Raw genomic sequence first — 26,910 nt, 5'->3', positions numbered from 1 at the left:
AGTGTGGGCTCTAGAAGCTAACTTGTAAGGGAGCACAACATAGAACTTCTGCATCCTGTGAATCGAGGATGGGGAAGTTGTGACCCTCCAGATGTTGTTTAGTTGCATGATGGGAGCTGCAGTACAACCACATCTGGAGAGCCACAGGTTCCCCGTCCCTGAAATAAGCAGCAAACACAGATGCATTAACTTACAACTTTCATGTTTCACGGCATATGAACTCCTTTGTAAATGCCTTGATTTTTCTGTTACAGTAGAGGTCTTTGATCCCATGGCTGTCTAATTTTTTTAAAAGGAAATTCACTGAATTGCATCACCTCCTTGGGTGATGTTACTGTGCTGCCACTCTGTAACTGTCAACATTCATGCTGCACTCGAAAGTTTTAAAAGCACTTTGCATGCATTTATCTCGGTAATCTTTTCATTAGTCCTGCACGGCAGGGCATTTTTACTACCATCCTCATGTTGTATCTGGTTTTATCTCCTGGTTTGCCCACTGGTTCAAACAGTGAGCACAGCAAACCATGTAATCTGTCACTGTTCTTCCCATATTGCCCCAAGGAAAAGTTAAGAGAAAGCTGCAATGGTGTGGCTTGGTGACAACTGTTGAATGTAGCCATCTGTTATCATCAAAGGCTGCAAATCAAGTTAATACAGCAGAGATCTCAAAACAGAGAGCGGGTCACTTGCGGAAGTAAGTCAAATGGAAGACTACAGTTGAAGTCATCATATGAAGTACATGGTCAAAGAATTAAACCTGTAGAAAACATCTGCACATCCTACAGATAGGGATATACAATAATTAATGTGAATTCTCTCTCCCTCTCTCTCACACACTGACTCATACACAGATGCAGTCACCCCTTCCCTCTTCCACAAGCCTTAGCAGCCTGGCAGCAACCATTTTTCTTTAGGGAAGAGGGTCCATGCAGGAAACAACATCTTGCAGTGAGCATGTGTGAAATAACTTGCCCTTAAATAAATGTATGTAAATTGTCTTTCACGTGAGAACTTTACCATCTGATATCTTTAGTCAATATATAGCCCTTCCCCCCCATCAAATCATGAAGAGTAAGAAAGTGTAATACCCTTGCCTTTACTAAAGAGAGAATTTAAACTGGGGTGGGGAAAGGAGAACTGAATGTATGTTATGGGTGTGCAAAAGGAGTCAGAAAGATGGGTCTGCACTTTTAATGTTGTTGGATACCTTATAATCCTTACTCGTCTATGCCATTTTTCCCTACTGTGGGGGCTAAATCATATTGATTTGATAATGTTCAGGTGTTATCATGGGAGCCTTCCTCTCTAATTATACAGATACTCCTATGCCTATAGAAAAAGGGACATACCTCAATTTAAAGTTCTACAGAACTTATAAGAACAAAACCTTCACCCACAAGGGATGAGAGAGAGAAAGAGGCATCTTGTATGTATACAAGAGAGGCAAGCAACCATCCCAACAGCTGCTCCGCTTGTGTGTCTGTTTGTGTGCCTGAGGGGAGCAGAAACTCATGAGCCAATCCATGTGTGGGGTGTGGGTGTGTGTGTGTGAGAGAGAGAGAGAGAGAGAGAGAACCCCAAGAGCCAGTGTGTGTGCATGTGTGTGACATGCAGAGACAACCCCAGCAGCCAGCCCATGCATGTGTGCTAAAGAGAACAAACCCCAATAGTTAACCAGCCAGACTGTGTGCTTGACCATGAGAATCCCCCACCACACAGCTGTGTGTGTGTGTGTGTGTGAGTGAGAGAGAGAGAGAGGAAGAGAGATGGAACCCCAGTCCATGCAGGTGTGCAGGAGAGAGCCCCTCAACAGCTGGCCTGTGCCTGAGAGAATCAAAACCCCAGCAGCAAACTCAACCTAAGATGTACACCTGTGTGAGAGCAAGAGAACCCCAACAGCCAGTCTTGGTAAGTGAGGGAGCACCACACTGGCAATTTGTGTGGTGTGGTGTGTGTGTGTGTGTGTGAGAGAGAGAGAGAGAGAGAGAGACTGAGAGAAGAAACCCAGAGAGAGAGAAAGGGAAGAAACCCAAGAGAAAGAGAGGAGAGGGAGAACACGCACGCAGAAATTCTCTGAAGACTGCCTGTGTGCGCCCCTGCGCGTGCCTTGCAGGACTCTCATGAGGCAACCAGTGTGCCAGAGGCAGAGAATGAGAGACTCCTCATCACCACCACCGCTGTCTCCAACCTGTGCGCGAGAGCGAGAGCAGGGGGAACTGCCCACATCACAGGTGTGGGAGAGAGAGCGCAGTCATGGACCCGCAGCTTCCTTTCAGGATGCAACCAACTCCTCGCCTTACCCGGCCAAAGGATGGCCCCCCTCTCCGACCCCCGTAGGCCTCCCTCTTCCCCTTCCCCTCTCTCCTCTGGGAAGGCAGCAAAGAAGAGCATTGCGGGCGCAGCCTGGGCCCAGCGCGGGGTCCCCCCCGTCCCCAGCCGTGGCGAGTAGAGGGCTCTCCAACTCCGCGTCGCCGGCCTGTAGAGCATCATCCACGCGCAGTTGCGACGACTGGCCTTTGCGGCACCGCCGTCCCCGCAACCCTCCCTCCATCGCCTTCCGCAATCCGCAGCTCCTTACCGTGGGCAGCAGCGGCTCCATTTGCGCCCCTTGGTCTTTAATCTCCATCTTCTGCGCTCTTGGGAACGGGCACCTCTGTCGCGCGCGCGCCCTCGCCGCCTCGCTCTCTCGCTCGCTCTCTGCAGTGGCGGCCGCGGCTGCTGCTGCTGTTGCTCTTTCCTTCGGCGTGTCTCTGGCACAACCAGAGGCAGCGCCGCTCGCTCGCCTCTCTCTGCTTAGTATTCGGATCAGGTAGCTCTGAAGCAGGAGGCAGCCGCACGCCCCGACTCACCGGCGAGTCACATGGCTCCCACTCACACCCCGAGAGGCGGCGGCTGCCTCCAGGGCTGCCGGTGGGAACCCAGATTGCAGGACGGAGAAAGGTAAAAAGTGGAGAGACCGGCTTCCGGGATCCCGGAGGTGGAGGTGGAGGAGTAGAGGAGGAGGAATTTCTCTTCCCCCCACCCCGCCCAATTCAGCCCAAGTCGATGACTATTATTGCAGCATTTACACACACACACACACACACACACACACACACACAAATAAATTTGATGGGCATTGCCACTCAAATGGGGGGGGGCGCCCCATCATGTGATCAAATAGTGTGGGTGTTCCCTGTCATGGGAAGGGGGGCTTACCTGCCACCCAAATATTTTATTCAAGTTGGCACCCCTGAACTTATTTATGGATTTGTTGCATTTATAACCCACCTTGCTGGTGCACTGAGCGAGGCCAAACTTTGACGCCCTAAATGGATCTTCTCAATTTTAGATCTTTTCAGTTTTGCACCCCCTTAGCTTGGTGTCCTAAGTCCAGCACTGTTTCTCTCCATTTTGCTCAAGGGGGAGTACATGGTTCTTCCCCCATCCCATTTAATTCCCCATAACAACTCTGTGAGATAGGATGTGCTGAGAAGCGCTGACTGCCCCAAGGTCCTAGTCTGACACTCTAACCACTACACTGCACAACACATTGCATCCAGAAGGTTTGAAACGCAGTTCTAACCCACGTCAAAGAAACAATCTTCCATAGCCCAAAAGTGCCCAAATTTATCCTGATGTTAAAACAGGAACATTGAAGGATCCTGCCAGATTTGATCCATCGCAGTCTTCAGATTTTGCCACTTTAGGCCCATGGAGGAAGGAAAGTGTATCCATCCACATTTGGAGGGGGGGTAGCCAAGTGGTCTAAGACAGTGTTTCCCAACGTGTGGCTTATGATGGCTGTGAAAGTGGGTCCTGGGCTTTACAATTGTGCTTAGATGGTGCTAAGTCATGGTTATAAAATAGACAAACCTGCCATTACAATGCATGAAACCAAAAGGTGCCAAAAACCTAAGATGCAAAATTCATGAGGCAGTGAATGGTTGTAGAAGGTAAAGGGACCCCTGACCATTAGGTCCAGTTGTGGCCGACTCTGGGGTTGCGGCACTCATCTCGCTTTATTGGCTGAGGGAGCCGGCGTACAGCTTCCGGGTCATGTGGCCAGCATGACTAAGCCACTTATGGTGAAGCAGAGCAGCACACGGAAACGCTGTTTACCTTCCCGCCGGAGTGGTACCTATTTATCTACTTGCACTTTGATGTGCTTTCAAACTGCTAGGTTGGCAGGAGCAGGGACCGAGCAATGGGAGCTCACCCCATCACGGGGATTCGAACCGCCGACCTTCGGTCACAAGTAAATTTAGAGTTGTAGGTCAGCGTACCAAGAAGGTTGGGAACCACTGGTTTAGGAAAGTCACAACCCAGCAAGATTCCTCTCCTATCTCTGTTCTCAAATTTCCCCATCTGTCACTCATTTTGTGACGCAATTATATTTCAAGGCACAACACATGCTATTGTTGCCAAAACTGCAAGGTTCCAGATTCAGACCCAGAAAATGTACCATAACAAAGAAGAGCACACACTTTGCACCAAACCAAGTGACTCCAGCATTTTTGGAGATAAGTCTATTCCATCTTTAATTTTTCTCACTTGAATTTCCTTTGTAACAGCAAGTGTTTGGAAGCTTGAAAGGCCAGTCAGCCTGTAAATCATGGATGTGGAACTTGCAGCCCTCCACATATTATTGAGGGCCAGCCCAAGACATTTTGACACCTGAGGCAAACCATAAAATGGTGCCATGAGGCTCTGACAGGGTCCTAGAGTCCTCCCTATTCCTTCCCAAAGCCTAGTTAACATTTTCAATATTGTTTTGCTGTTTTGTTTACTTAGTTACTTGTTTTTATCCTGTATTTTATTCTGTGAACCACTCTGAGATCTTATGATGAAGGTTGATATATAAATCTAATGAAGAGGAAGAGGAAGAAAAAGAGGAAGAAGAAGTTGTTATGTATTTATTAGCAGTTCAAAAGAACGTCAAAGTGCAAGTAGATAAATAGGTACCGCTCTGGCGGGAAGGTAAACAGCGTTTCTGTGCGCTGCTCTGGTTCGCCAGAAGTGGCTTAGTCATGCTGGCCACATGACCCGGAAGCTGTACGCTGGCTCCCTCGGCCAATAAAGCGAGATGAGTGCCGCAACCCCAGAGTCGGCCACAACTGGACCTAATGGTCCAGTCCTATTACCCATCTTTCACCACAAGATCCCAGGGTGAGTTTCAGCAATGTAAGAATGCAATGTTAAAATCCGTTAAAACAATTTACAAAAAGAACAGGGTGGGTCCTAAAATCTCTCTCTGTCTCTCAGCTGTCAATGGCCAGGGTAAAGAGGTAGGTCTTCAGCATAGAACAGGAGCTACATAGCCATGATTCTGGACACACCTATGTGGGGGGACTGACACCATTTTGGGATAATGCCATCTGCTGATCAGTAGCAGTTGGCAGGATGGGGAAGTGGCTTGGCAAGGCAGCCAACATCTTCAACCATTTCCAAGGCATGGCTTGTTAAATATTTTAAATAAAAAACTCTTTCCCATAGCTGAATATACACCCTGAAACGGATCTTTTAAAACAATGCCTATTTTTCTAATGGTTTACATGTACGATTGAAATAATGTGTGTGCTTTACGTTGTGCAACTAAACAATCAGAAAGTACCTATAGAAGTGCAAAATTCAAGTTGATATACCTCACAAAGGCCCAATCATAATTACATCAAATGGGACACTTACAACTAGGAAAATAATATTAAGGCTGTAATCCTAAACATAAACTTAATAGCATGCTTGTCCATTTCTAGTTAAAGGCATATGTTGTAATATTTAGGAATGATTAGAATGTGATGAATGTGACAGGTTGTTATTGCAGGGATCATTATGGCTTACATCTGAATCCTTATGGATTATTATTATAACTACATCAGAAATTTCTCCTGTAATTTTGGAAATGAAAATAAATGAATAAATAAATAAATGGGGGGAGGGAATGAAAAACAGCCTGTTGAATTCCATGAGACTTGCTTCTGATTGCATAGGATCATGCTGCATGAATTGATTAACAACAACAACTTATACCCCACCCATCTGGCTGGGTTTCCCCAGCCACTCTGGGCGGCTTCCAACAGGAGATTAAACATACATTAAAACATCAGTCATTTAAACACTTCCCTAAACAGGGCTCCCTGTTCTTCATATCTGCAAATCCAGGATTTCAGTTCTCAGTTGCAGTCTTTCCCTGCTTTTCCTGGTACCATGAAGCCTCCGTCTGTGGTGTTCGATCAGCTCCAGTCATCAGGCAATGAACATAACATGATGTACAGACAGGAACGAAGCAATCCAGTGGTTATGCTCAGATTGCATCCCTCACATTGCTCTTCTATTTTCACTCCCACTGTGTTCTGCTGGAAGCATCCTTAATCAGTTCTGATACAAAAAAAGAAATTTAAACAGGCAACCATAGCTATATTCCATTTTCCAGAGCCCCTATCACCACCAGTTTTCCTATTCGTAAGAAATGTTGGTGTTTCCTCTTTTTCAAAAGCAAGGCAATTTGTGATTCATTCCTATAACCATTTACCTAGAAGTAAGTCCCACTGAACTCAATGAAAGTGCTTTCTGAGTAGGCTTAGAATTACGCTGTTAAAGCCTCTCCTCCTTCCAGAGGGGAGGAGTTGTGAGCGGGAGCCGTTTCCCGCATTTGGTAGGGGGCGTTCCGACCCCTGCTCAGTTGTCCCTGCTGCCGCACCACGCCCCCTGGCAGCCAACCAATCAGGGGGAGGCTCGGGGGCGGGGTTTAGCCTCTCAAATGCGGCCGCGGCGGCGCTTCCCCCTCATTGCACTGCTGGGTTTCGATGGATCACCCACCTACCCTCCCTTTAGTTCATTGCTTCGTTCTTGACCTTGCTATGGACCTGTGGTTGGTCGCCTTGGTTGTCCAAGGGGCCTAGTAGGACTTTTTATCCAACTGCAAATTGGCACCAGCCACTTGGTTTTTTGCCTACCTCATAGGAAATCATCACAACTTTTAGGTATTGGGGGTTAGGCATTGGGATATGTTTGTGTATTGGAGGGCAGGGTGTGGCCATCGCCTACCCCTCCACCTTATGGGTATTCCGTTAAAGGAATCCAGAGGTCGTGGATCCTTTCCAATGCCTTTGCTGGTGGCTAGGGCCATGGCACGACCCCAGTGACATCAGAGGGAGCTTACAGTTGTATTTGCATCAAAAGGCTCCTCCTACTGGTGGTTAACCCTTGTTAGACTCACCCCTTCCTGAGGGGATGGAGTCAAGCTCTGTTGTTTTATCCAATGCGTAAGCCAATACCTCTCACATGCTGTAATCAATAAAGTTGTGGCCTTTTTTAGCCCATTAACCTAATATACTGCGTCCATGTGTCTTTCTTATCCTCAAGCAGGTGGCGGGTCCTCGAATCACAAACACTTTTATTGCCTATAGCTTCTAGGAATTATCCCACCAGAGTTTAGTGTGCACCCTCTTTGTTTCCTGTTCTTTCTTTGTGGCTTTTGTAGGATTCAAATTGTATGCCACCTTATTTTAAAAATAAAATTGTTTGAAGTGGTAAATATGAACATCATGCTGAACATATGCAATCAACATAAGTATCTGTAAAGCCAAAAAGCTGTGCAACCTATGTAAGTCTGAAACTATTACTGTAACATAATGTGAAAACCATGTTCGTTTTCTGTCATAAATGCGTTTGATGGCACCTTGAGACTAATTTTTAATAAGATTTTTATTACAAAATGAGCTTTCCTAGGCAACAGCCTGCTTCTTCAGATCTGAGCTGGAACTTTTAGTGAGAAAGCAAACTAAAAGCTGATTGGTGGAAAACATTCTATAGTTCTTAAAGGGGTAGTAATAGTACAAATTATAAATTAAAAGTGCAAGCAAATTAGAATCTCTCAAACCCTAGATTAATATGGTCCAATTACTGTATTAATTTCATACATGTTCCATGCAGCCATGTGCTTTGACCTTACTAAGAGTAACTGTGACATTTGTGACACTGTCCAAAGAGACTGACATTATTAGCCACTGGGGTGTGTGTGTGTGTGTGTGTGTGTGTGTGTGTGTGTTCTTTATAGCTGACTTGAATCTTTGTTATAGAGGCTTAAAGATAGGCCCATTTGCCCAATGTCTGTTGCAAACGGACATTTCCACTTGGAATTAAATACACCACATCAATAGTCATGTGGGAATCAGTGACATGGATGTGATTTATGGTACCATTTGGTTCATACACATTTTTCTTTATGCTGATTGCAGGACATATTTGAAATTTAGGTCAGTGATTTCTTAGTGAATAATAGCTTTTACTACTGTACCCAAAAGGGACATGGGTGGTGCTGTGGGTTAAACCACAGAGCCTAGGACTTGCTGACCAGAATGTCGGCGGTTCGAATCCCCACAATGGGGTGAGCTCCCGTTGCTCGGTCCCAGCTCCTGCCAACCTAGCAGTTCGAAAGCACGTCAAGTGCGAGTAGATAAATAGGTACCACTTGGGTGGGAAGGTAAACGGCATTTCCGTGCACTGCTCTGGTTCGCCAGAAGCAGCTTAGTCATGCTGGCCACATGACCCGGAAGCTGTACGCCAGCTCCCTCAGCCAATAAAGCAAGATGAGCGCCGCAACTCCAGAGTCGGCCATGACTGGACCTAATGGTCAGGGGTCCCTTTACCTTTACCTTTACCTTTACTGTACCCCAGAGCAGTTTAGCATGACTTGCAAAGGCGCTTTCCGTGCATGCCACAAACTAAATATGCAAGCATGCTTTAGAACACATACCTTCTGATGAAAATAGGAACGTCCTATTCCGTAACTACTGTTGTTGTTGTTGTTGTTACTATAACTATTTATACCCCACCTATCTGACTGGGTTGCCCCAGCCACTCTGGGCAGCTTCCAACATATATAAAAACGTAATTAAACATTAAACATAAAAAACTTCCCTATATAAGGCTGCCTTCAAATGGTTTGGGGATCAGATAACTCCACACCTTCTGACATTTCTCCAGGGAAAATAGGGATGTCCTACGGAAAAGCGGGACATTCTGGGATCAATTCAGAAACCAGGACGGCTTCTGTAAGTCCAGGACTGTTTCTGGAAAATAGGGACACTTGTGAGGGTCTGAGAACACAGGTTCACATGACAACAATGACTTCAAAAAACTAAATTCCAAATGTGTACATATGTGGAAATAATGAGACAAAACTTTTTATATGCTATTAACATAAAGAACTCTTGAAATACTGCTTGTGCACAAACAACCAGAACTACGGTAACTTTCCTAACAGCTAAGTCAGGGGTGGCTAATGTGGTGCCTTTCAGATATTGCAGAACTATATTTCCCAACATTGACCATATGGGGTGGAGCTGATTGGCACTGGAGTTCAGCAGCATCTAGTGTGTGCCTCATTGGCTACCCCTGAGCTAACAAAATACAATGTATGTACAAGCAAAATAAAAAAAACCCTTCCAGTAGCACCTTAGAGACCAACTAAGTTTGTTATTGGTATTAGCTTTCGTGTGCATGCACACTTCTTCAGATACATGCACACAAAAGCTCATACCAATAACAAACTTAGTTGGTCTCTAAGGTGCTACTGGAAGGAATTTTTTTATTTTGTTTCGACTACGGCAGACCAACACAGCTACCTACCTGTAACTAGAACTAATGTATGCACAATTTGTGTAGTGCCCCTAATCTTAAAATAGATGTATAAAACCCTGGATGTAGAAAAGAAAATTGGCCAGCTTTCATCCCTATACTCTAATTTTCTTTACCTGCACTTTCCTTCCTAGACTTCACCGTGACCATTCTTTTTACATCTTCTGCATCCCTTTTTCTCCCGAGAAAGGGACTAAGTGATATAAAAATGTGCTTTAATGCTACCAAATTTGCAGCTCTGTTTTCTGATGTCTTTTAATGTGAATGCTGAGGTAAGTAGCTAAGGTGCTCAGGCCTGTTTTGTCACTTACAATGTATGGTGGCCATTGGACTCCCTCTCAGATTATTGTGATATTAAGCACTATTTTGTTTTTTAGCTAAAGCAGAAAGTTGGATCACAAAGTGGGTTTTCGTTTACTTGGAGCATAGCTTATTTGGATGCTAAGTCCTCAATTATTTTACTCAGTAAGGAAGATTGAAACTACAAGTAGGTAATCCTTTCACAATTTAATTAGAGTAAGTCCGCCTTTATTCCAGCCAAGTGTGTGTTGGGGTGGGGGTGGGGGAGAGAGAAAACGAAAACCAATGAAAACAAGAATGTTCAAGAGCTTGATCACGCAATCTCTCGTCATGTGATATTTTAACAAGACTCCTAGAAAAGCAAGAGATTTTTGATATGAGCAGGAGTTCCGCAGCCAAAGATCTGGTATTTAAAATCAATATGGAAACTCCAACATTCATCTCTTCTGCAGCTCCTAACGATTTACACCTCCCATTACTGTTTATTTTCTCACTAGGCTTTGCCTCTTCTCTTCATCCTTCTGCAGCACCCTTTGCATTCTCCTTTCCTAACTCCTTCATGTTTCATTGCCCTGAATAGTGTTATGTTTAGCAGATGTATGCAAAACAGCAGGATAAAACCCCAACCAAGGAGCAAAGTGGAGCATTTGATGCCTGAAAGATACTGGCCATGGCAACCTTTAAATTTGTAACTGTGATGTGGCTGCTTTTTAATTGCTTTTAATTATTTTTTATTTTACTTTAAATTGTTTCGTTTCGACATTTTGGAGTTTCCTGGCCTGGTCGCATTAGGAGAGAAATGCAATAATAACTACGATAATTAAAATCCAGACTCACAACAGCTTGATGTATTGGCATCTGTGTGTGTTGGATTACGGCTTTAGTCATATTCACAGTAAATCCAATGAAAGCAATGCATTTGTAAGGAACTCTTCTCTTAGTCAAATACAACCCAGTGTTTTTCCTGGTCACAGCTTTGTAAAGTATTGCATTAAATTCTCCAGAAACAAGTTTAAAGCCGTCATTAACAAATGCTTTTTCTGAGCAGATTTTTTGGGAAATGTAGCCTTTGCTTTGAAACATGCAGTAAACCATGGAGGGAGAACCTACTCCGAAAATACACATCTCCAGAAAGCTGTAATCATTATGTGATACCTTCTGACGTTGTATTTCTATTCACAGCTATACCATTAGCAGCTGCCTGATACAGTGACAAAGGTGAGTGTAAACTAACAAAGAGATCCTGATAAGTTATTTATAGAAGGAACGGAGCAATTACCTACCATATGACTAACACAATTTTGCCTAGGTGTGTCTACTGTGAATCAACTGAAGAAGTTGCTAGGAATTTAAGACCGCACTGGAGTCTCCCAGATTCTTGTAGCAGTGAGTTGCGTGTCAAGGCCCCAAGCCACTCCCAGGAAAATAAAGACACAAGGACACCAAATTTTAGGTTTATGTTAATGGGCAAAATTTAGGCCACAACTTTATTGATTACAGAATGTGAGCGGTATTGGCTTAGGCATTGGCATCAACAGACTATAACTGACTTCTGCCCACCTTGCGAGGCTGAAAGTGGAAGCCTCAGAGTCGTGCTGAGGATTAAATTGTCCCCGGCCACGCCTCCAAGCATCTGGATTGGCCGCCTGGCATCCTGATGTGGCCGGGGTCTCCCCCAGCCCAGCGTGATGCAGGAAGCTGTCCCGCCCTGACGCTGAGGAGCAGCAGCTAGGGGGACTGGACCGCAACCTGGCCCCACCAGGAAGTGGACCTGACTAAGCAAGACGCTCCAGAAAGCCAACCACATGAATGGACTGGTAGAGAGGACACACTAATGGGCTGTTCACCCAACTAGTCTACTGAAGCTGCAATTGTATGTTGCTCTCCTAACTCTTCAACGGAGCCCCCAGCAAGCTTCTAAGAAACCCCTCATTAGCAACCTAAGTTTGTAAATCACTCCCCTAAGTCATAACTTTAAGGTGGAAAGCTTATTTATTAGACAGTACCTGCCCTTGAAGTCAACGGGACTCACGGCTAAGCCAGGGATAGTCAGCCTCATGCTCTGCAGCTGTTGTTGGGCTACAATCCCCGTCATTCCTTACCATTGTCCATGCTGAAGCTGATGGGAGCTGTAGTCCACAAACATCTGTCTCTGTTCTAAATACACATTTGTAGAACCTTATAATAAATAATTGTTGGCATCCATCTGTCTCAAAAGACAAACAAACAAACATGGCATTGGAAGGGATCTTGGATGACATCTAATCCACCCCCGCCCTGCTCACTGCAAGACCCACAGCACCCCTAATGAATAACAGTCCAGCCCTTGCTTAAGCACTTTCAGTATAGGAGAATCCACCACCTCCCAAGATGGTCTCTTCCTCTACCAAATACAGTCGAACCTCCATTTACGTAACCCTCTGGTTTACCGGTTTTGCCCTGCGCGCAGAAGCAGAAGCAGAAACCTTGGGATCCAACTGGACCTCCAGAACGGATCCCATCCGCAACCAGAGGTACCACTGTAGTTCTTGCTGATAGGAAGTGTCCCCTAAGGTTTCACCCAGTTTCCTTGAAATTCCCATCGAGTAGGTTCCAGACCTGCTCTTTTGAACAGCAGAAAACAGGTTTGCCCCTCTTCTGCATGACAGCCCCTCAATTATTTGGAGACCACTATAATGTGTCCCCTTGATTTTCTCTTTTTTGGACTATACAAACCTTGTTTTTTGAACCACAATTCACAGAGGACCAGGTTTCCAGACCTCTCACCATTCTGGTCAGCCTCGTCTGGACATAGTCCATTATTATGGCCAGACTATGATTATAATGTTGATGCTTAAAACACTTGGAGGTGTATGACCCCTAGATTCCAATGTCATTGACCGCCAGGTCAATGAAATGTTTAAACAGGATGTTAAAGAAAAAGGATTTGATTATAATAAATCAAAGTTTGAAGTAGAGATACTAAGTAATAAAGATAAAATTTTGTCCAAAATGTATAAATTGCTGCTTGAATGGCATTTGAAGGATGAGGAGGTAAAGTCGGTAATGATTCATTGGGCCAAAGATATTGGGTATAATATACAATTGAATGATTCACTATGGAATGAAGGTTTAAAATTTACTGCATGCAATGCCTTAAAGGAAAATGTGATGAAAATGATGCATAGATAGTATATTACACCCGTTAAATTAGCTAAACTGTATAAAGTTAGCAATAAATGTTGGAAATGCAAAGAAAAAGAGGGAACATTTTATCATATGTGGTGGGAATGTAAAAAGGTCAAAAACTTCTGGGAGATGATATATAATGAGATGAAAAAAATGTTAAAATATGCATTTATTAAGAAACCAGAAGCATTTTTACTTGGCATTGTAGGAGATGATATAAACAGAAAGGATTGTAAGTTGTATATGCAATGACGGCAGGAAGAATATTATGGGCACAAAAATGGAAGAATTACCGACAAAAGAAGAATGGAGGATGAAATTGATGGACTATGCAGAAATGGATAAACTAACTGGAAGAATTCGAAACCTGCGGGACCAGAGATTCACAGAAGACTGGTGTAAATTTACGGACTATTTACGTAACCAGACTGTGATGACCAGATTATGTTTGTAGGTTTGCAAGAAGTTTTGTGAGGTAAATTATTTGAATTATTGCAAAAATAGAGGTGGATTGTGAGTTAAGATAATTAAAGGCAATAGGAATTTAAGAAATGCAGAAGAAATGATAAAAATGGTGGATCATCAGAGGAGCTGATGGAAGTCCAAAAAGATTGTATAAGATGTGAAGCTCTGTGGAATGTATAATAATTGGTATGTTGAAATTAATAAAAATTATATATATATTTTAAAAAAAGATTCCAATGCCATATAGACAAGCCTGCCCTGGCACAGGAGAAACTGAAAAGGAGTTCTGTTGGGACAACTACAGAGACAGGCAGTTGGAAGGATGGATATAGATACAGAACCTGCCTCTTCCATTACCCACTCTTGAAAACATTCCCTCAATGCATGGCCAATGTGAAGGATCTGAAACATGCCCTTGGTGACCCCTGTTCTTCTTCTTTTTCCTTCTGTTACCTCCTTCATAGCCCACCCAAGGCAGCAAAATACATCAGCTAGGAGCAGCCACAATCTCCTCTAGGCAGCATAGCACCAAGCCAGACCATTGGTCCATTTAGCTAAGTGATGTCTACAATGACTAGCAGCAGGTCTCCATGGTTTCATGCAGGGTCCTCTTTCAGCCCTACCTGGAGATGCCAGGAATTGGACCTGGGACTGTACCACTGAGCTCTGGCCCTTCTCTGAGTGGGAACTGAGTGGCTCCAGATCCCAGGTTTCACCACTGATGGTTGTGGCTGCTGCTGCTTTTCGGATGCAGCTGATAAGGAATCAGCCCAGGTAAAGCTGTCCAAAGTGCTGGGGCCAAATCCTAATGCCTTAATGTGTTCTAAATGGAAGCATGTCATTATTATGCTGTAAGCATTCCTTTAAAGTGCTGCATTTTAATCTTTACAAACCCAGCATGGAGACCACAGAAAGACACTTATATTTCAGCAGCATCTGTATGGTGTCTCTTTAGGCCTGCATACCTTTGATGGTCAGATTCTGCACTCAAGAGCAAACATTTCCTTTGATTTCCATGAGAGGACAGAATCAGTCCCAAATGCTTCCAGCCGCCACTGTACTGTGTGTCAAGCCACTTAATGACTTCTCTCGGCCGGTGGCTTAGAAGGAAGAAGAGTAATCTAACAAGCACAGCATGGACACTCTGGTTCTGTCCCTGTATAGGAAATTAATAACCAATAACAATGAATATACCAGCTTTGTGACAAATTCAGACTGGTCTGAATCTAGGACACTCAGGATGTGCTTGGGTATGGTAATTGGCCAGGCTATTAATATCTTTTGGCCTGCTACAGGAACAAAGTTTTCGTTAGAATTGAAAGAAATAATATCCCATAGGAGAAATCCCGGCCACAGATGCTTCTTGTTTCGTTACCCTGCTTTTGGAAGAGCAAGGTATGGGCCGGTTCAAGCACAACAGGAAAGCAATTTTGCACCACCCGCATGAGACTGCATGAGCTTCAGGCTCCCATGCTCCCCTCATGTGATTGTGAAAGGGAGACTAGAAGTTTCTGGGGTTTATCTAACCACAGTTCCCTGTGACAGCCCAAGTCAGGGAGGTGTGGTATCTTTAAACTGGAGAAGGGCTCTAAGCACCTCCCAGCAGTGGTGCCTAGAGATTGAGGAGGAATTCATTCAGTCTGCTTTTCATCACAGCTGGCTTGGTTCAAGGTTCGCAGGCTTGCTTGTGCCCCAGAGGTCACCATCACAAGCATAGGAGGACCCTTGTGCTCACCCGACCTCTGGTTGATCATGGTGCTTCTGCTCACTGGGAAGGAGAAGGTGAAGGGTGAGGTGGCAGCAAGTGTTGGTGCAGTGCAAAAGCAGCAGCGGAACCAATCCAGTGCTCCTGCCAGTGCAGTTCCACCACACTAACTTCACTGCCCCCCTGATGCAACTGACTAGAGGTCAGGTGAGTGTCACCACCTCACTACACCATCTGCTGCCGAGCACTACTTCTGCTTTGTTCCCAGGGAGGTTATATGACAGTTGCATCAAGCAGTCGTTCTTCCACCACTTTCCAATGCAAAGGTGGAGGGGGGGAGTTGGTTTGTTGCTGTAGAGCTCCAAATCCACCTTATTGCACAGTCTAAGTGTGCCACTGTGAATCCCACCCACAAAACAGCAACCATCAGGAAGCCCCCAAAGAGATCTTCTCCCTCAATTTGTTTTATTGCTTATTTATCACTGATCATTTATTACATCACATTCGGGGTGTGGCCTCCGGCAACCTCCTGGTATCAGCTGCCTATCTGCAAAATGCAAGTCATAGTACTGTCCTGCTATTGTAAGTAAGACTATGTTTCGTGTATGTGAAGCACAGCTGTATATAAAAGCTAAGTACTGTTATTGTGTTATTTCATTGCTCATACAGCTGAGCCTACATGAAAGGGATATGGAAGCAGCATTTTTATCAGGCTGCATTCTCTGCCTCAGATAATATTTGTTTCTTGACCCGCTACTTAACGCTATCAAAGAGACGCCTTCAGAAAACTTCATCCTACTTTAGAACAAGTCTTAACGTTTTGGTTGCCAGGGCTGCAGTGCCACTTGGTGGACACTAGGCACAACTGCACAACTGATTTATACTAAGATTGCACAAGTGGGACTTGTTCAGAGTTGCAGCCAATCTGCTTTGCCATTTTTCAGGATCTTGCATTCCATTGCCTCCCCACCCCCAGCTCAACAGTCTATGGTTGCTGAGCATTCTCCATCTTCATCCAGACTGCTTTGGGAGATTCCCCCACCGCCTTGGTTTCCTCCCTATTTTTATTTTCCTACTTCTGCAAACCTTGGCATTCTCCCAAGCCTGTTGATGGCTCTCTCTTGTCTGCGGATGGTGCTATTTTGGCTGCATAAAGACTGGCACTCAAATAACTGTGTTCGCTGCTAGGACTTGTGATCCTCTCCTCATGCAGAGTATTTTTGTGTTTAATTTACATGAGTGACAGGGTTTGGGAGCACGCCCTAATACTGGGTGCAGCACCTGGTTGAGAAGGTATATCACAAAGGGCAGAGCATGAAAGGGCCATTTTTTGGGCATGTGGTGTGATTTTATTTCTTGTATCAATATTGAGGCGCATGGTCACTGTGTGCCACCAGTATATGCAAATGTCTGGCTCATTTAAGACTATTAATGATTGAACTCACAGGTGGAGAATACCTTTATTTTTATATATCTTTCTTATTGGTAAATGGGACCTTTGCATGAGTTATTACTTTATTGTCCTTTTGGAAGCTACACTGTATTTTTGTACGTTTTCCTTCCAGGCTGTGATGTTTTATGGATTACATAGTTGGTTCTTTGCTTTAACAAATAAATAAATTCCTCTTCTAATTACCCCACCCCCAAACTTTGCATGCACCATTCTCAATAAAGATATTTTAATTGGGAAATAGTCATAATACCAATCATCTGTTTTCCTCACCCCCAAATGAATGAAGCTCTCACCACTGTCTAGGTCACAACCAAATTCTGCTGTCCCATCTCTCTGTCTTCAGCTGTGCTACTTCCTGGGCCTGGAACAACCGCCTTCCTGCTTCCTATTTGACAAGTGTCTCTCCTCCTGTCAGGCTGCTAAAAACAACGGTACTTATTTCTGAGTTGACATGCACAGGATTGCATTGTTGGCCTCTTAAGTGATCCATAGTCATAGCCACCCCAACCATTTAAAGCCCATTTAAATCACACGGCTTCCCCCTCACCCAAAAATCCTGGGAACTGTAAGGTGTTAAAGCTGCTAGGAAACGCAGTTCCGTGGAGGGGGGGTGTTAAACTATAGTTCCCATGATTATTTGGGAGAGGCCATGTGATTTAAAGGTATAGCATGGCTTTAGATTCAAAGAATCATAGTGTTGAAGTAGGGTGTGTAGGTGAACCAGCACAGGAAATCTTAACCAGGAATTCTTCGCGAAGGGCAATCTACTAGTCTATGAACTGACTGATTAATAAGAGCACCCTGCACAGATTGCTTCCTAGTCTTGACTTGAAGGCCTCTAGTGGGAGCCAACCACCACTCAAGCTGCTCTTAATGTCAAAAGTTCCTCCAATGCTCAACTGAAATATACCCTCCTGGTATTCAATTCCATTAGATCAATTCCTCCCCTCTGGGGCAGCAGAGAATAAGTCTTTGCCGTCTTCTGTGTCATAGTTCTTTGTGCCCCCCCCCCCGTTTTCTCCCTTTGATAGAATGAAGGACTCCAAAATTCCCTTACAGCGGTTCTCAACCTGTGAGTCCCCGGCTGTTGTTGGACTACAACTCCCATCATACCTGAGGTCTGGCCTTGCTAGCTAGGGGTGATGGGAGTTGTAGTTCAACAACATCTGGGGACCCACAGGTTGAGAAAGGCTGTGGAGAAAAGAGCGACTATTAAGCCCAGAGTCAGCTGTCAAGGTGGGAGTCAGGAGCAGGCCAGCAATAACTCACAAGGTATCAGTGAAGTTAACTATTTGTTCAACAAACAAAAACAGCTCACACCTAGGGAACACAGCAACTCTTCCCAGCAGGTCTTGCCCCAATGAGACAGTTGCAAGGACTGGAGATCCCTGCCTTCCCACAGCTCCCTAAGTCTCCTCTTCCCCAATCCCTTCCTACAATCTGAGGCTTTGTTGTCTTGCCTGTCTTTGCCCTCTTCATACCTCTTTGGGTTCTGGGAGACATGGGGAAAGGGGAGCTGCCCGTCACAGAAGGGGGAGACACCTTGGCTTCCTTGCCAGCCTTATACCTCGCTACCTCTTGGCCCCTCTCCTCTCCAGCCTCTGATTCTGCCTCTGATTCTGGACTGCTCTCTGCCACCACCTCTTCCCGCTCACTAAACCCTGTTAGCTCTTCAGCTTCCAACACCTCCAGTCTGCTCCCTCTTTCCACTCATTGTCCTCCGATCAGCAATCTCCAGGCTCTGTGGGGTCAAGAGCAGGTGGAGCCAGATCCGATGGCAGGTGACACCAACTCATTTTAGTTTTATCCCCATCCTCCTCCCTGCTGAATTCTACAAGGGACATGACTAAACGGCTAAACAACAACAACAACACTGAGATGAAGAAAGAGGAAACTGGCAGGTAGTGCCACCATCCCAGGCTGGTTGTAAGAAGGCAAGCAGGTGGGGGCTGGTTGAGGCAGGCTGAGGTTGGTAGGGCAGAGCTGCATTTGTACTAATGGACCCACTTATACTGGATTTAAGCCTGTGGCAACATTAGTCCCGATGAGAAAAGAAAGGGGATGCCACAGGGAAGAGGTGCTTGATGGAAGAACCTGTGCAGACTTGACCTAGGAGCAGGGAGGGGTGAATCTGTCTATTTCGTTTCCTCTGTGTCTCATTTTTCCAGTCATAAGCTCGCTTCCTCACATTTCCACATCAGCATGCAATTTTTTAAATTTTGCACACAAAAATTTACCAGCATTTCAGTAAGAATTTATCTTTAATATAAACATTTGCATGTGATTTTGCATAATGTATATATTTTGCGCGCGCGCACACACACACACATATTCATTCACTCATTCCCCGCCCATGTGGCTGGGTTTCCCCAGCCACTCTGGGTGGCTCCCAACAGAATATTAATAATAAAAATAAAAAGTGATAAAACATCAAACATTAAAAACTTCCCTAAACAGGGCTGCCTTCAGATGTCTTCTAAAAGTCATAGATTTGTATATCGGGTTACAACATTAAAACACAATCTTAAAAACAGTTTTAAACCACTTGCAATCACAAATATGAGAAGGATTAAGCCACAGAGCCTAGGACTTGCTGATCAGAAGGTTGGCAGTTCGAATCCCCGCGAAGGGGTGAGCTCCCGTTACTCGGTCCCAGCTCCTGCCAACCTAGCTGTTTCAAAGCACGTCAAAGTGCAAGTAGATAAATGGGTACCGCTCCGGTGGGAAGGTAAACGGCGTTTCCGTGCGCTGCTCTGGTTCACCAGAAGTGGCTTAGTCATGCTGGCCACATGACCCGGAAGCTGTACGCCGGCTCCCTTGGCCAGTAAAGCGAGATGAGCACCGCAACCCCAGAGTCGGTCACGACTAGACCTAATGGTCAGGGGTCCCTTTACCTTTAATTACAAATATAAGGTAGGTCTAAAAATACACACCTCAAGTATTCAAAGCCAGGGTAAATATTCTTGTACATTATTTGCAGCATTATGTGCATTTTAATACACATTTTACCCTTGTAAATTCATTTTTGTACACATGACGTGGCTGGAGAACAGCACTGTAAAATCCAGAGGAGTGCAAATTTCAAAAGCTGGTGATAGCTAAAGCCGGTCCCTTCACCCTGTTGCTGGAGAAGAGTCCCTGATGTCACATTAGAACACAGCAACCCCATGGTAGGAAAGAGCCATAGTTCAGTAATAGAGCCTTGTGTGTAGAAGGTCCCAGTTTGCATCCTTCACATCTTTAGGTAGGGCTGGGAGACAACCCTGCCTGAACCCCTGGAGAACCACTGCCAAAGACTGCAGACATTATTGAGCTGGATGGACCAATGATCTGACTCAGTACAAGACTCAGTATATGTTGTTCCTATGATATGTGGCTGTCTGTTTTCACATGATACAACTTTATTATAATGCACACTGCAGTTTTGGATAGGAATATACTTGTCTCACATACTGTTGTTCTATTTACAACAGATTTGTTTCTTCCAATACACCTATGACACCAGATTTTAGAAAACCAAGGGGCCATATAGCCTTGGAATACTTTCTGACATGAAAGAAATGAAAACCCTCCAACAGGCAATTAGAGTAGCTTGCTTAAGCAAAGACGGGCTTCAACTTGTATTTCTCCTTGAGCACATTTGTGTAAACCCCCCTTCCTAATTAATACGAGTTAATTAGTTATATTTTAGGGTAGTATGCAACTGCAGCCAAAGGGAATAAACAGGTTCACCAGCTGCTATATTCCACATAGGAAGTCATATTTCTGCACGCTCAAATGCAGAATTCTTGCATTAAAAAAGGGGGGGGAGAAAGGAAAGGAAAGGAAAATGCCTCCCAATAAATAGCACAAATGTCCTATTTATTTCAGTGAGATTTCACAAAATTTAAATGCTATGTAGTAAAAACAATATGTGTGAGCCACCTGCTTAGTATCGGATGGAGCGGATTGGCACAGAATGACAGCTGCGGCGGAGCCAACAACATTTCAGATCCTAGCTTACCTTGCCAACTGGACTTAAAATTAACGCATGAGGTTCTTTTACTAGCACTGAATGAATTTGACTGCTATTAATATGCACTGGCAACTGTTTCAGCTCACTCAGGTCACCGAGGGTCGGCGTGCACTCAAATAAAGAGAAATCTGTATCCAGTTGGAAAGGGTTGACAGAAGAAGTCGCTTTTGGGTGGAGAGGCGGAGGTAGCAGGAAAGCAAAAAATGGAGCCAGCTGGGCTCCCGATGGGGATCCACTGCCACCAGGGGTTCTTTCCTGGGCCTCCAAGTGACGGAGAAGAAGGGCCAAGGGTCTAGAAGGAACTTCTTGAAACCTTCCCAAGAAAAAGGACACAGCAGATGAGTTGCTTCAGTTTTTATGCGTAATACACACCTTTTCTTTCCTTTCTTTTTTTGCCTGTCCTTTCAACTCTGGTTTTAGACTCAAGACTACAGAGCTGGTCAATGTGGTAGCCTTCCCAAATTGTTGTACTGCAAGTCCCATCAGTCCCTGCCAAGATGGCTGATGGCCAGGGACCACAGGAACAGTAGTCCAGCAACATCTGCAGGCCGCTACATTGGCATAGAGTACGAGAATCGCTTCATTGATCATCATTTTCAGGCATTGGAGTTTCCTTGCAATGCACTGGCATCATTCAATTCTCAGTGGAGAAAGAGTTTCAGATACGTCTCTCTATAGATGTGCATACCTTGGACCCCTTCTGAGATGATACTTATTTTAAGATGATTCCCACCGTCCCTCCATAGAACTCAGGGTTGTCTACATGGTTATCCTACTCCCAACTTTTCCCAGTTGGTCTGAGAGAAGGTTATTGGCCCAAGGTCACAGAGTGAGCTTCATGAACCAGTGGGGATCTGAATCATAGTCTTCCAGGGCCTAGCCTAACCATTGCAACACTCTGGGTGACGCTGCTACACAGCATGGAGGCGTGCTCATCACTGGGAGATAGATGAAGGCAAAAAAGGGGGGTCTGAATGGTACAGTGTGACTTTTAGCAGAGTTGAAGGTGCTGTTTAGGCTTCCCCTTCAAGCATCTGGATGTCTTGGACTGGTACTGTTTTGGTGGCATGGGATTGTGTTCCCTGCACAGTTTTGATAATATCTGGAGTACAATATCACCTGCAGGGAACCAGGGGTGCAGGTTGATCCCATTCAGGGGTTGCTTCTCCCAGAAACCAAAGCAGCACTGGCATTGGAAGGAGATGCCTTGTGGTGTCCTTAATCTTTGATAATGCCTCTTGCCTGGATGCAGATTAGAGAGAGGTGTGTGCAAGAGAGAGTTTTGGGAATCCAAATAAAGGTATTGCTCCAATATGGGTTTTGGTATCTTTCTTATGGGCCAATTTGGCTACCTCTACTTATGTACTTCCTAGAACGGACTTGCTTGATGCAGTCATAATATCTGATGTCGGGGGGCAGGGGGCGGGAATGTACCACAAGTCAGAGGAAACTTTCCACCCATGGATTGAAAGACTGATGCATACATTTGCAGGATTCAGTATATACTAGGGAACCTTCGATAAACATTAAAACATGCTAAACTTTTGTTTTATAAAGCTTCTGTTAGATTGCCTTGATCCCGAAATAAAAAAATATTAAAGATAACTTGGTCCACCAGAGGGCAGGCTGCTGTGCTACATGAGAGATTTGCATGGAATAATAACAGGGAACAGAGTACGGTAATATGATAAGAAAAAAGCAGTGATTTATTCTTCATAGGTTGACACTGGCCATGGATGCTGAGGCTTCCACGATTCCTGGTTCTCTACTTTGACATCACAGAGAGAGTGGGGAGGAAGGTTGCTGGTGACTCACACACACCCCAGTAAGAATATTTTATCTGCCCTAATATGGGAGCGAAAACTGAATTCCTAATTAGGAAACAACAAGATTGGCAGTCATTGTCTTACATGCTCATGAGCTGGGATAGATTACGTACAGAAAAGGTTTCCAAATAACTCCTTTTCTGCACAGCACCCTGGGTTGCAAGGCTCCCCGTTGCTACAGTGGCCCCCATAATGGTGTGATGCAGAACCCCCACCCCAAGAGGATATGATTCCAAGAGGAACAGTAGGGCCAAGGTGAGTCTGCCAGAATCCAGAATGCTGAATGATGCTAAGGGCTGCATCAAATTAGGCCCATGTAACTCTCTGCTTAGCGGCAGTTTGAATCCCTGCAATGGGGTGAGCTCCCATCACTCCGTCCCTGCTCCTGCCAACCTAGCAGTTTGAAAGCATGTCAAAATGCAAGTAGATAAATAGGTACCGCTCCGGCGGGAAGGTAAACGGCACTTCCGTGCGCTGCTCTGGTTCGCCAGAAGCAGATTAGTCATGCTGGCCACATGACCCGGAAGCTGTATGCTGGCTTCCTCGGCCAATAAAGTGAGATGAGCGCCGCAACCCCAGAGTTGGTCACAACTGGACCTAATGGTCAGGGGTTCCTTTACCTTTAACTCTCTGCTTGCAGATCCCCCACCCCAGGTTTAAAAGCAGGTGCTGGTAATGGAAGTCAAACAGGATCCAGCTGCTGGTGAAGAGATTTAACTCTCTCCACCTGTGCGCCCCCCCCCCCAATTAGAATCGCATGTACCTGCCCTCCAAAGCCATTGCCAGCCACAAAGTGGAGGAAGGATGGGAAAGATACAGGAACCTTTGTTTTTATGCCTCTGATGTTAATAGCCGCTTTGGGGAAAACATTTCATAGAATCATAGAGTTGGAAGAGACCACAAGGGCCATCGAGTCCAGCCCCCTGCCAAGCAGGAAACACCATCAGAGCACTCCTGACATATGGTTGTCAAGCCTCTGCTTAAAGACCTCCAAAGAAGGAGACTCCACCACACTCCTTGGCAGCAAATTCCACTGTCGAACAGCTCTTACTGTCAGGAAGTTCTTCCTAATGTTTAGGTGGAATCTTCTTTCTTGTAGTTTGGATCCATTGCTCCGTGTCCGCTTCTCTGGAGCAGCAGAAAACAACCTTTCTCCCTCCTCTATGTGACATCCTTTTATATATTTGAACATGGCTATCATATCACCCCTTAACCTCCTCTTCTCCAGGCTAAACATGCCCAGCTCCCTTAGCCGTTCCTCATAAGGCATCGTTTCCAGGCCTTTGACCATTTTGGTTGCCCTCCTCTGGACACGTTCCAGTTTGTCAGTGTCCTTCTTGAACTGTGGTGCCCAGAACTGGACACAGTACTCCAGGTGAGGTCTGACCAGAGCAGAATACAGTGGCACTATTACTTCCCTTGATCTAGATGCTATACTCCTATTGATGCAGCCCAGAATTGCATTGGCTTTTTTAGCTGCTGCGTCACACTGTTGGCTCATGTCAAGTTTGTGGTCAACCAAGACTCCTAGATCCTTTTCACATGTACTGCTCTCAAGCCAGGTGTCACCCATCTTGTATTTGTGCCTCTCATTTTTTTTTGCCCAAGTGCAATACTTTACATTTCTCCCTGTTAAAATTCATCTTGTTTGTTTTGGCCCAGTTCTCTAATCTGTCACGGTCGTTTTGAAGTGTGATCCTGTCCTCTGGCGTGTTAGCCACCCCTCCCAGTTTAGTGTCATCTGCAAATTTGATCAGGATGCCCTTGAGTCCATCATCCAAGTCGTTGATAAAGATGTTGAATAAGACCGGGCCCAAGACAGAACCCTGTGGCACCCCACTAGTCACTCTTCTCCAGGATGAAGAGGAACCATTGATGAGCACCCTTTGGGTTTGGTCAGTCAGCCAGTTACAAATCCACTGAGTGGTAGCATAGTCAAGACCACATTTTACCAGCTTCTTTACAAGAATATCATGGGGCACCTTGTCAAATGCCTTGCTGAAATCAAGGTAGGCTACATCCACTGCATTCCCTTCATCTACCAGGCTTGTAATTCTGTCAAAAAACAAGATCAGGTTAGTCTGACATGACTTATTTTTCAGAAATCCATGCTGACTATTGGTGATCACAGCATTCCTTTCTAGGTGCTCACAGACTGTTTGCTTAATGATCTGCTCCAGAATCTTCCCTGGTATTGATGTCAGACTCACTGGGCGGTAATTATTTGGGTCCTCTCTTTTCCCCTTTTTGAAAATAGGGACAACATTTGCCCTCCTCCAGTCTGCCGGGACTTCGCCTGTTCTCCAGGAATTCTCAAAGATGACAGCCAGTGGTTCTGAGATCACATCTGCCAGTTCTTTTAATACTCTTGGATGCAGTTCATCTGGCCCTGGAGACTTGAATACATCTAAACTAGCCAAGTATTCTTGTACTATCTCCTTAGTTATTCTGGGCTGTGTTTCCTCTGCTGAATCATTTGCTCCAAATTCTTCAGGTCGGGCATTGTTTTCTTTATCAGAGAAGACTGAGGCAAAGAAGGCATTGAGGAGTTCAGCCCTTTCTGTGTCCCCTGTTTGCATTTCACCATCTTCTCCTCTGAGTGACCCCACTGTTTCTTTGTTCTTCCTTTTGCTACGAACATACCCATAAAAGCCTTTTTTGTTGCTTTTAACCTCTCTAGCAAGCCTGAGTTCATTCTGTGCTTTAGCTTTTCTGACTTTGTGTCTACACGTGCTGGCTATTTGTTTGAATTCCTCTTTGGTGGTTTCCCCCCTTTTCCATTTTTTGTACACATCCTTTTTTAATCTTAACTCAGTTAAAAGTTCTTTAGATAGCCACCCTGGCTTCTTTAGGCACCTTCCATGTTTCCGTCTCATTGGTATTGCCTGAAGTTGTGCTTTTACTATCTCCCTCTTAACAAACTCCCAGCCATCATGAACTCCCTTTCCTTTTAGTATTACTGTCCATGGGATCTCACCCAGCACTTCCCTAAGTTTTATGAAGTCGGCTTTCTTAAAGTCAAGAAATTGAGTCCTAGTATGCTTGGCTGCTCCTTTCCGCTGTATAGTAAACTTCAGAAGAGCATGATCACTCGCGCCTAATGATCCTTCCACTTCTACCCCACTAACCAGGTCATCAACATTGGTTAAGACCAGATCTAAAATGGCTGTTCCTCTTGTTGCTTCTCCCACTTTCTGGACAATGAAGTTGTCTGCAAGGCCAGTGAGGAATCTGTTTGACCTTATGCACTTGGCTGAGTTTGACATCCAACAAATATCTGGGTAATTGAAGTCCCCCATTACTACTATCTCCCTTCCTTTTGCATGCTTGGCCATCTGTTCCAGGAAGGCATCATCTATGTCCTCCGTTTGGCTTGGGGATCTATAGTAAACTCCCACAATGAGGTCACTGTTATTCTTCTCTCCCTTAATTTTGACCCAAATGCTCTCACTTTGGCTTTGAGGTTCTAAATCTTGGATCTCTTCACAGGTATACACATCCCTGACATATAACGCAACTCCTCCTCCTTTCTTGTCTGATCTGTTTCTCTGAAATAGATTGTATCCCTCCATTATTACATTCCAATCATGGGACTTATCCCACCAGGTTTCAGTGATGCCTATTATGTCATATTTAGTTTGCTGTACCAAGAGCTCAAGCTCATCTTGTTTATTTCCCATGCTTTGCGCATTGGTGTACAGACATTGAAGTCCATTAATCATTCCCCCGTGTCTCTTATTTAAGGATTTTTTCCTCCCACCACTAGGTCTGTGTGCTGTTTGCTCCATTTGGTCTATGGCATTTGGATGATCATCTTCATCAATTGATAGACTCCTGTCTTCAGGAGCACTGTCTCCCTCCCCCATATTAGTCAGTTTAAAGCCCTCCTGATGAGGTTTCTGAGATTTTTGGCAAAAACATTCCTCCCAACCATTGTGAGGTGCAGCCCATCACTTGCCAGAAGTCCATCTTTAAGAAACTGCAGTCCATGATCTAAGAATCCAAACCGTTCCTGTTTACACCATTTGCGAAGCCAGCTGTTCACTTCCACTATTTTTCCCTCTCTCCCTGGGCCACGTCGTTCAACTGGGAGGACAGATCAGATGACAATTTGTGCATTTAATTGCTTCAATTTCCTGCCCAGAGCCTCGTAGTCTCTTTTGATCTTCTGGAGGCTATTGCTTGCAGTGTCATTGGTTCCCACATGAACCAAGAGGAAGGGGTATTTGTCAGTGGGTTTTATGATTCCTTGCAGTCGTTCAGTTACATCTTGGATCTTAGCCCCAGGGAGACAGCACACTTCCCGAGACATCTTGTCAGGCCCACAGAGCACTGCTTCTGTTCCCCTCAGTAGGGG

At 44.9% G+C, this 26,910-nt stretch overlaps 1 protein-coding gene across 6 annotated transcripts in view; it reads right to left on the bottom strand.

Moving 5' to 3' along the window:
- Positions 1-2,984, bottom strand: part of SLC4A10 (solute carrier family 4 member 10) — a 170,801-nt gene extending 167,817 nt beyond the window's left edge. For 4 of the 6 annotated variants that reach the window (XM_053408138.1, XM_053408183.1, XM_053408147.1 and 1 more), the window contains exon 1: positions 2,579-2,984. In XM_053408138.1, coding sequence (XP_053264113.1) covers positions 2,579-2,626 — 48 coding nt within the window. In that variant the 5' untranslated portion in view covers positions 2,627-2,984. The remainder of the gene's footprint in view (positions 1-2,578) is intronic. The other 2 variants (XM_053408156.1, XM_053408174.1) reach the window with 1 other exon arrangement.
- Between the last annotated feature and the right edge of the window lie 23,926 nt (positions 2,985-26,910).

Source organism: Podarcis raffonei, chromosome 1, assembly GCF_027172205.1.
Source record: "Podarcis raffonei isolate rPodRaf1 chromosome 1, rPodRaf1.pri, whole genome shotgun sequence".
In the NCBI taxonomy this organism is placed as follows: Eukaryota; Metazoa; Chordata; class Lepidosauria; order Squamata; family Lacertidae; genus Podarcis; species Podarcis raffonei.
The sequence above is the reverse complement of the archived record's forward strand: the minus strand, read 5'-3'. Positions and strand labels throughout refer to the sequence as shown.